At 41.8% G+C, this 11,105-nt stretch overlaps 1 protein-coding gene across 1 annotated transcript; it reads right to left on the bottom strand.

The window, feature by feature from the left end:
* Positions 1–4,915: 4,915 nt before the first annotated feature.
* On the bottom strand, positions 4,916–10,582 carry atxn1l (ataxin 1-like). Its single transcript, XM_040011794.1, has 3 exons — positions 10,442–10,582; positions 7,538–8,730; positions 4,916–6,945 (listed from the first exon to the last, which is right to left on the bottom strand). The coding sequence occupies exons 2-3, from the start codon at positions 8,606–8,608 to the stop codon at positions 5,494–5,496; spliced, it is 2,523 nt and encodes an 840-aa protein (XP_039867728.1). The 5' UTR covers positions 8,609–8,730; positions 10,442–10,582; the 3' UTR covers positions 4,916–5,493.
* Positions 10,583–11,105: the final 523 nt, after the last annotated feature.

Raw genomic sequence — 11,105 nt, 5'->3', positions numbered from 1 at the left:
GGATGAGTGCGTGTAAACCTCTGACCACAACTATAATTAAAAGCATTTTTTCACCAAAAGGACTATATATATTATATATAATCCTCTGAGAAGATCTTTTATATACTATTGTAGGTGTATAGAACCTACAATAAAGAAACTGAAGCCACCAGTTTCTCTAAAATAATAAATGCACAACAGGACTAAGAATCACAGCACACAAGTTGGATAATTGTTTATATTTATATTTGTATATATATTTATATATATATATTATATTGTGTTTACTTAACAAACATGATAAATGCAATGTCTCCAAGTTAGCTGTAACAATAAAAATACAATATCTTTGTGTCCTTAAAGTACATAGAATTAAAACAGCAAAACAAATCAAAACAAACAAACAAAAAAAAAACCGCTCTAAGTAGTTCACAGAGAGGTACAAATATACAGTACAAATCTATTTTATTCAAAAAGGATACAAATAAAAACGCAACAAAATAGAGATAGTAATGCTTTGTTAAAGTCAGGTAGGTGTAGGATATTCTAAGGGAGCACTTTGGGTCGACAACTCTAAGGCTTCTGATTAAGATCAATACATATTGGTACGGCCATACGATATTAAAACTCACTATACAAAGTTCATACAACCTGGATTATACTTGAGGATTGAATGTTACATTTACATAATTGCATATATTTTGCAGATTTAGGCATTTAAAAAGATGCTGTTTTTTGTTTTGTTTTTAGTTATGCGTCACATAAAAAGCAGTGTCACCGTGTGCAGAAGGAAAAAAAAAAATAGTACAAAGTCATATCTGAAAATACACAGACTTTTTAAAACTTTTAACCGTTCTCATTTCTCCTGATTTAATTCGACATCAGCGGCACCAAAACCGTCCTAAATTCACCTTTGCAATACTGGATCAACAGGAAGTAGTTCACATAGAAATCCCATCGAGCAACGCCACAAAACATTGAAGAGAAAAAAAAATAGTCACATTACCACCGATAGAAAAGTTTTGGCTTTATGCAGCCTTTCTCACTTATCCAAACCCGCCTCTGCTGTTCAGACTGTCAGAGCACAAAACACCAAACACCACCCATTAATTCCTAAGGAGGAAAGAAAAAAAACCCTACAAATTCTGTGCAACAACAATAAAAACAACTGTGCATCTGTCTATGCATGTGAGGAATTAATAGATTGCCCTCCTTTTGCTGTCTTGTGTACAAAAAAAGTGCAGAGAAAAGCCTCCTTTCCATTCCCACATACTGGAAAAAAAAAAAAAGGATCTGAATGTTAAATATGAGCCTAAAGAATCTATTAAAAACAGAATAGGAAATGTGTTTAAAAAGAAAAATGAAACCAAACCAAAACGTTGCAGAGTTCATGTCCCAAAGAAAGCCCACAGTCAACCTTTGAGACATCTAAATATGAATGTTTGTCATTTCTGATTCACTCTTATTCAACCTGAAACTGGGACGCTGAGCCTACCTGGAGCATCGTTTCAATTTCACATATTGTACAAAGCAGAATTTAAGGCATTAACGACAAGCATCATCGAAGCTATCTATACAAAAAATACAGCTATCTACAGAAACGCACAACCTGTGATTTCTCCGTGATTTTTTTGTGTGCTTTACATTTTGAAACTCTTCAAACTACCAACAGATTTCAAACACTGTAAAGGAGGACATTTAGTGCAATTACTTACAGCAACAGACGATCAGTGATGTGGATCATTAGACATCTTTATTTGAGTGGATACTTCCCAAAAGCAGAGGGGGAAAAGAAAAAAGTCACAGGTGGCACTGCTCGCACCATTTAAATGTCGTCAATTGAATCCTGACCTTACACATAATGCTGAAGCAGCAATCGCGCCATGGTAATGCAGGACGAATGCATTGCTATTTGGCAAAGTGTGTGGCGTCGCAGGACAATAAACATAGATGAGAATCACTGAGCATAAAATACAAAGTGGTAAAGCAAAACACTGCTTAGATTCCTATTAGAAGAGTAATTTAAAGCAAAAATCAGCGTGGAACGACTGCATCCGCCGACCTGCCCCGCTGCTTCAGAGTTAAGACAATGAAGGGTACAATACTGAGGTTACTGCATAGAGAAGACTACGTGAAATGTTTTCAGGTATTGTGTATATTGCTTACAGGATGAAAAACTCCAATCAGATGATCAGATATAAAAACAAAAAGAAGTCTGGGTTCACATGTTTGCTAGTTTGACTAACCTGTCCATATCAAGTTTGACAGTTATTAGTTGAAATCTTTCCTCCTGTCCACACCGGCTGTAAAAAGGTTCATTTCAGGCCTACACTGACACTTAAGTGGGATGTGAGGGCAGCAGGCGAAACAGAGACATCCAGACTTGGCTCTCCATGGCCAGCTCTTCTGGAAGGACAGTAAGGGTTTTCCGAGTAGGACACACCTGGACCTTACCAAGAATGCAGGAGACACCTTGACCACATGTCCGAACAACCTGAACTTCATCCTTTCAGCGTCGATGAGTAGCAGCTCTACTCTGTGCCCTTTCTAAAAAACCAAACTCCTCACCCTGTCTCTAAAGGCTGAGCCCCAGCACTCTTTAGAAGACGCTCATCTCTACCGCGTGTACCCACAGTCTCACCCTTTCATCATTCTCCACAACTTGGCGTCTTCAGGAGTCTGACTTTCACAAATCACAATGTGTATCTCCAACAAGCATGATATGCGGGTGTTAGGATAACCATGATTTTTTTTTTTTAAAGAAAGAAAAGAAATACTGACATATTATTAATACACACTTGATAATATCAAATAACTGTCTAACAGTTATAGTTACAGATTTTGTTTTCCACATCCCTACAATTGTTAATACTTTTCGGAAAGAAACTGCACACGCAATAAACTAAAGTATTATTTTTATAGATATAGCACGACTGTTACATTTTAAACTTCTAAAAGTTATTTTAATGTGCGACTTTGCCATATGACTCCTGAAGCCCAATATTACTATTCCACAACACTGCATTGAAAGACCGCTGTAGCTTTGAGAGGGAATCTTTATACAAGCAAGAATGGATAGGAGGAATAAGTAATATGTGTGCGTGAGAGACAGAAAAATGTGAACCCATCCTTTAAAACTGCTCAGGCTCAATCTCATGACCCCTTCTATCTGCTGATAGAAGTTCAGTGAATCACGAGGATATAAGGGAAACACACAACAGTGTCTGGACCTCACAAACAAACTAGTCCATAACAGCACACATGACAATAACAACCACACAACTGATGCTGCTGTCTGAACACGTCGAATTTAAAAGATACATGAAATATTCCTAAGTAACTTGCCAAAGGTAAGTCCAGATATCTATGGCAAAAGAAGTACTTTTTGATGGGAATGTCTGAATGAGGAATGTCGTCTGATTACGATTTTATGTATGGTCTAATTGCACTTATTTTTAATTACACCCTTTTTTGATTCTTTTTTTTTTCTCCTGTAAGAAAGACAAAAGGAAGAAACTGCAGCATTTATGTCGGCTAATTTGTAAACAGATTTAGAAACGCAAGTCAGTTTTTTTTCCTCTCGCCACAAAACCCCAACAACGATACTTTAAACCTATTCCCTTCATTAAAAAAATAAACTACTGTACTGTGATTCCTATTTAAAGGTCAGTATGAAATAAATGTGACATCTGCTATGTGCAACACAAGACAATCTTAGGAACCACTGGATAAAAGACACCCTAGTATCAATGCAAAACGTACACTTTAAAGGTAAAAAAAGAAGTTGATGATGATTGTGATTTCATTAGAGCCGGGCATCTCTTGGATGTGCACTTCAGTAAATCCATTAAAAACAATTAAAAAATATCAGTGAAGTGAAAAATCCATGTTTGGACAATGACTTCTTGAGAAAATTTCCAAAGGCTTTGTTTGTGCAGGATTGCTAAATTAATGAAAATGAGCATTAAAAAGAGTGCATCGCCTTTAAGAGTCAAGGGATGAGAGGGTGAGATCTCACACTGCACATTTATCGAGATTTACCACACCCCACAAGAAGTTCCTGGGAGAGGGCAATACGGATCAGTAAAGCCACATAGCATAAAAATAACTATTGCTTTAATCTGGTTACTGAGCAAGTCAAGTTTAGAACATCACGGCCCCACTCATATACACAAAAAACTACTACACCCTCCAACTCCGGACTCCTGGGCTGTAGGTGGCAGTGCAGCCAGCGAAGTAAAAAGGGAAACACCTTGCTGGCTCATTCCCACAGGTGGCTTTAGTGATGACCAGGCGGTGCCTCCTCCTTAATTACAAAGTTCACAAGAGAAAACTAAATTCCCCAGTCTGGTTGTGAAAGCTCTGAGGTAAAGTGAGGAGAGGAGGCCATGACTTTGGAAGGGAAATTAAATCATTTAACTAATGTAAAAGGTCATGCAACAAATTCCTATGAGCAAGGACTTGACAGTAGCGAGAAGAAGCCTGACAAAACCCAGCTGAGGGGCGTGGCCATCTGTCTCGACCAGTTTGGGTGATGAGGAAGTGAAGAGAGAAGTAAAATAATTCCCTACATGGGGGAAAGTTAATAGTGGAATGCGTGACATCGCTTATTATTTCTGTAAATCTACGTTGGGGCCATCAACCTAAATCTGAGAGTATGATGGTGAATGGCTTTTGGAGAAGGAGAAATTGATTGCTGAACAAACAAGCTGATTGATTTATCACTATTTCAGTGTAAGACAAGTGGGACATGCCACACTTGGCCTGAGACGAGATCTTTGCAGAAACGAGAGAGGGGAGAGAGTATCTCTGCTGACAGCAGAGGTTTCAGACTCCTGCAGGAGAAGCATAATGTAACATACACTGAAGCATCAACAGTGCCAACATCACCAAAGGAGCTGCTGATGTCAGCAATTCTACTCTATTTTTTTGGGGGGGGGGGGGGGGGGGCTTTTCATAGAAATAGGATCTTAGCAGTGAAGCAGATTAAAGATCCCTGGCGGTGATCTTTCTAATAGATCACGACCTGCAGGGTTGGTAGTTTCACTGCGATACACGTATATTATTTTTCTGTAGTCTGTGTTCTTCTGAAGAGACGGTCTGGTCAAAAAGGAAGCTAGAGTGTTTTGAATGCAATGGAAACCTCCAAGTATGGTTAAGAGGAAGTGGAGACGGAGGAGGGAGGGAGGAAGAGAAATGCAGCGTATAAGGACTCTATGCTAGGCATTTCTTCAGCTACATACTTTCTACTCCACTTTTCATGCCCCCCCCCCCCGCCATGAACTCAGCTGGCTGGAGACCGAAAGGTCGGCATCTTTTGGCTGAGTGGCATTCGAACAAAATCAAACTTCTCACCAGACAGACAAAGATCTGGTCATTTTTTTGTATATTTTAGGTGTGCAAAATCTCAAACATTCTGAGGATACATTCACACTCTTTTTTTCCTCTTTCTCTCCTTGTCAGACTCATTCTTACTTGTGGCAGTCTCATCTATAGTTGCTACCAAATGTGATGCTACTTCCCTGCATTAGAGCGCCCCTCAATGGACAGTTTGACCTCCTGTGGGATGAAAGAAGGCCTTGTGTGGCTGGAGCTGATTATCTGAGGGCGTGGCCCTTCATCTCCCTTCATACTGTATCTTCGGAGGCCAGGCGAGGACCAGCGTCTATGTGAGGCACCTAGTGCAGCCTGCATTGCTCCCATCCCTGCATCTGCAAAAGCAGAGCCTTCTGTGTGCAAGTGGTAACTGCTCTGGCTCCTTGGATGCTCTCCTGAGGTCCTACTTGGTCTGATGGGCGACTCAGTGCGGCCTACAGCCCCGAGCTGTGTGGCTTCCTCTTTATCGGCCAAATCTTTCTCTCCATCCTTCTGTCTTTCTCTGTGAATGCGGTCCAACCTGAAATGAGATGGTGGCCGTGACTGCTGAGGGGCTGGAGGCCCCATTAGCTGGTGACCAGGTCCTGATATAGCATTGGCTTTGCTTATAGTCCTGGACAGGTTCTGTTGTTGTTGCGTTTGTGAATGATGGTGCTGTGGTTGCTTCTGTTGTTGTGGAGGAAGCGGTGGCTGCTGCTGCTGCAGGGTGATGGACACACACATGTCACCAACTTGTAGATGATGGCAGGCCAAGCCGTAGAGCTGGGCCGTGCGTTCGGGGCTGCAAGATGACCATCCCTGGCCAAAGACAAAGAAGGGGTGCTCCGGGGGCACGTCGATGGTCACTTTGCTCTGCTGCTCCCCCACAGTAAAATGAAGTGAAACCAGGCCGGGTCTCTGCTGGCTGGCGCGGATGTCCATCACCAAGCTTGAGTCAATTTTAAGCCCTCCGCTCACTTCGGCGCTACGCACAAAATCCTGAGTCTGCAGGTCCTCCACACGCTTCAGCTCCCCAGTAGCCAGCTGAATAATTGCCCCCTTCATGAAGTGCGATGGGTTGCAAGAAGCCGGTGCGGGAGCAAGGCTTGAAGTTAAGGCCTGAGTCGCATCTGCTGTAGGCTGGACTGGAGGCTGCGGGAGAGGCTGCTGCTGAGCTGTGATTGGCTCCACCCTTTCGGAGAGGCACACTCTGGCTGAAGAATCAGAGGCTTTAAAGCTTGGGCTAGGGGAGGCCATGGTGGTAGAGGCATGGCTGGCTGAGGCATCATTAGCCTGTCCCGGGTAGTGTTGCTGTGGTTGCTGATGCGGATGACACTCCAAGGGAATAAGTACCGGTTGCCCATTGGCAAGCATGACAGCGTGGCCTGGCTGTCCTGCTTGCTGCTGGAGGGCGGTGACTCTGTGATCACTGTAACTCGCGTTCTGCGCCGCATAGGCCGTTCGGCTGGAAATTACACCTGGACTCTCTCCGTGGACATCTCTGGCTCTGTGGCCACCCTGAGAGAGGTTCAAGGGAGCAAAGGAGACCTCTTTCCGTGCTCCGATACCACTTTGGTTAGAGGAAACCAAACGCCCAACCACCTGCTGCACCTGAGAGTTGAATAAATAAATGAGTAGTTATTTGAACAACTGAATTTCACAGAACAATTTAAAAATGGCTTTTGGTACGCTTCCTCACAGCAGCCTGAAGAAACCAAATGTGTAAAATATGAGTGGCTTTTAATTATTGAGTTTCTAAATCTTCAACCTCTCCAACAAGAGATTTCAGGCCAGACAACGACCACAAAATTATTATTTTTTAACTGATGTCAGAAAAGACAGACACCATAGAGCTCCCTCTGACTTCTTTTACAGAAAGGCTGTAAAATGGTTTGATCTGCATGGACATCATTTCTATACCCTTCTTCAAAAGTGTTCTCTATTGGTCATGCTCTGCTTGCCATGTTCAAATGTGTGATTTTCTTTGCATCAGGTGACACTTGTGCTTCCCTTCAGTGTACATGTAAAACACAAAACTTAAGCTGTAACATGGAACAATGTCACACACCGTCTTATATCACTCCTGGCTCTTCTTATTTAAATGTTAACTTTGGTTTATTCTTTGTGCATTAACTTGTAAAGAGGCATTAAATCACCATTTCACTGTTAGAGGGTACGTTAGAAAGCCATCAGTGTGTCTCACCTCCAGGTCACTGTCCGGAGTGCTGCGCTGACCAGGAGAACTTCTCTCTTCCAGTCTTCGGTTCTGCAGGACTTTGTCTTGGCTGTGCTCCTGTGATGCTGAGCTGGATGCAACCTGTGGTAGACGTGCATTTCTGGCAGTGTAGACCGAGTCTGGTACAACCTCTCTGGCTCCCTGCTCTTTGTCCCCTCCATTCACCTCCAATTCATTCTCCTGCTGGGAACTGTGGCAGTCTCTGACAGCAGTGGCACCCCTTGCTCCCTGAGGGTGGCAGAAGATGGGCATCCCTCGGGAGCTAAGCTCTGTTGCAGGCAGGACTCCAACAGTACCAAGGTGCTGCTGGGCAGCTTGCTCTGAGGGCAGCATCAGTGGGACACCACTGGAAGCTGCAACTTTGGCAAAGGTATGAGCAGCCACCTGGGCCTGAGGAGGTGGAGAAACAACACCTTCTTGTATGACAGATGGGTAGGGAACAAGGTGGGACACAGCATGGGGCTGCGGGATGGTCCCTGAGGGAGAGATTAATGATCCTGGGACAAAACCAGGGGGGAGCGCGTAAGGTACTGCTGCATAAGGGGAACTGACAAACTGGAGAGAAGAATGAGGGATCTGTGCATAACCAAGAGGGGGATAGGGAATGCCAGGATGATGCTGCAGGAGGGGAGAGTGTACAGTATAGGCTGGAGAAATGTGGCTTAACACTGGGTGTAAACTGGTAGGTGAGTAGGTAGCAGATGGAAGGGCCACTTTGTAGAGCATACTGTACTGGTCAACGGGCACTGCCGGTATGCTGTCAGAATTATCCACTCCATAATGAAGCCCTGGCTGAGCTCGCAGCCACTCTCCAGAGGGGGTCCCTCCCTGAGTTTCACTGCTGGCTCCACAATTCTGGATGGAAACCACTTCCTCTTCTGCAATACCACCAGCAGCACTGCCAGCTCCGCTGTTAGCCCCTCCGACTGGAACCCCACCTCCCACTGTCCCTCCAGCTCCACTGCTGCTGTTACTTATTGGGAGATCCCTTTTCTTAGGAGGCAGGCACTCCTGATTACGCTCCTGAGCTGGTTTCATTGCTATCCTCAGACAAAGCCAGTAGCTTTATTGTACTGCACAGGAACTGAAACTTGCAAGCCAGTCAGCCCGCACAGGAACCAGTTCTGAAATCACCTGGTTCACCTCATCTACCAAACCACCTGAAAAGAAAAATACAATAAAATAAGACACATAATACTGTCTCATTGCATCAGTGCTTAAAACTTTGATTTTTAGGCTTTATGGTCGGCCACAAGTTGTGTTAGTTTACCCTCAACCACAGAAAGAAAGCACTAAAGCAAACCTCTTATGGTTTCCTTTTTTTGGTCATTCATATATACTAGTAAAGTCACAATGTGCATATTAAACACAACTAGGTTAGGGTATTTGCTGTGGCAATGGCAATTTTATTTATATAGCACATTTATTATATGCAAACTCAATGTGCTTAACACAGAAGACAAAAAATAAATAAATAAATAAAATCCCAGTATAGGTTTGCAATGCATTCAGGAAGTAAAAATGGCAAAATATGATAAAACAATGTCTGAATAAAAAGTTTTTGAGCCTGTTTTTGAATGTATGCGTAATTGTACTTGATCTCAGGTGAGCAGGCAGCTTGCTTCAAAGAATAGGATCAGTTTGAGTACAAGCAAAAAAAATCTCAGGCTTCAGACTACTCAAAACTCTTGATTTCAAACAGATTTTTCTGCTCTTATCTCTCTGTTTGACAAGTTCAGTTAGCATAACTTTGAATTATTCAAAGTTACTGTAGTAGAATCGTAAAAGAAAATATGGAGCTAGAAATGAGCAAAAATTAGTCCACTTTGAAAGGTACAGCTATGCTGATCTAAGAGCAGAATTTTGTTAATCATCTCTGATCATGTCTATCTGTAGAAGCAAAAATAAACCATTTGACTGGGAAAACAAACCCTTAAGCTGCTTGACATATATATTAACAGTACATACATAGTACTAATACATGAATACCCATTACTGTTTATTACACACAGACAGCTGTATATAAAACTATAAACATCTTAACTGACAAAATGTAATTTAATGCCCAATTTTCAAAAATTTAGCATTTTTTTATATTAACTACTTTTTACAGTCACATTTTAATACAATACCACTGCAATTAAGTGCAATACATCCAATTCACACACTCCCTGCCCCCCTCCAGTAAACATTCAAGCTGTTCCATGTCTACTTGAGTAGTAATAAAGTTGGAAATATAACTGTTGCAATGCATATCAGCTTGTTTACTATACAAACACAACCCCATTCTAAAGAGATTAAAACATGCTGACAGATTTTTTTGGACAGCTCCTAAAAGGCACATTTGCTAATTTAGCACACACTTAATTTGAAAAAGCTTATATTTAAAAATAAATAAATAAATCAAAGTCCAGAATCCAGACTTCTTTCAGCATGACTATACGGGAAACAATGTGAATTTTCATCTAGAAACATCTCTTCAACTAATGCTGTAACAAGTCAAGAGTTTTCTTCCTGTTATCGCTACACTCCAGGGAAATTTGTTTACCGTTAGCTGACTTAGCTAAAGTTAGCTAGCTACTAGAATTCCTACTTTTAAGGAGAAAGAAGTGACAGTGTGACACTTCGCAGTGCAACACCAAGCGTAGCCGACGAGTTTAAATGGTAGCTAATGTTATACGAGGCCACGACGCCTATCGCTATAATTTATCACTGTGCATCAGCCCAGAGGTTCAGGCTAGTTAGCCCCACGGCTAAAGCTAAATGAACTGACTCCAGCCCTGCTCGACTCACATCAGCTCATAACTACGATGGCAGCGCGCGAGGAGCCTCTAATAAACACCCGTGCTTCGTCTCGACCTGCACACATACCTCCAAATGTCATCGCGAACAGGAGTTTCTTTATTAAAAAGTTGATATTCGGAGGGGACAATTGAAGTAATCAAGGCTCAGGAGTCAAGCCCATTTCGAAGGCCAGCAGAGGCGCTCAACAATGACGTCACTACGTTTACTCCCTTAGATTAGGCGTGCACTACTACCAGCAGAACGAAGTTTTTATCCTACTTGCACATGAAAAATATAATATTACTTTTAATGCTGTGCGAACAGATACTCACAATTGCTTTTCTGGCAGATTTTTTCCAGTTTTTTCAAAATAACAGCAATAACACAACACATCAAAGCCAAAAAACATGGCGTTCATTCACTTTATTGCACATATAGATATTAGTATCAGTTATTTTCATTTCATTTTGTTTGCTATTGCTTTGTTTTGATCAGTGTCTGCCTTAGCTTTAGTTTTTACAGAGATATGACTGAAGTTATATTATAAGGGGTACAATCTGAGAGGGTCAAAATAGGTATAGTATACAAAATACTATTTTATCTACAGTCATATAGACATCCCAATCTCAGGAAACATGTGAATCAATTCCAGCCATTTTTCACAGATGTGATCAAATTGAGAAAAACTAAATACATTTCCTGCATGCTGGTGTGTCTTATTTCAGTCATTTATATAAATACATGTTTTTGT

The sequence above is a fragment of the Simochromis diagramma genome, unplaced genomic scaffold (genome assembly GCF_900408965.1).
Source record: "Simochromis diagramma unplaced genomic scaffold, fSimDia1.1 OVJJ01000603.1, whole genome shotgun sequence".
Taxonomy (NCBI): domain Eukaryota; kingdom Metazoa; phylum Chordata; class Actinopteri; order Cichliformes; family Cichlidae; genus Simochromis; species Simochromis diagramma.
The sequence above is the reverse complement of the archived record's forward strand: the minus strand, read 5'-3'. Positions and strand labels throughout refer to the sequence as shown.

Excerpts from the sequence above, each read along its gene's own strand:
- atxn1l (XM_040011794.1), bottom strand. The coding sequence starts at position 8,608 with ATGAAACCAGCTCAGGAGCGTAATCAGGAGTGCCTGCCTCCTAAGAAA. Across the intron at positions 6,946-7,537 it reads CTCCGGACAGTGACCTGGAG|GTGCAGCAGGTGGTTGGGCG; the intron begins GTGAGACACACT and ends TTCAACTCTCAG.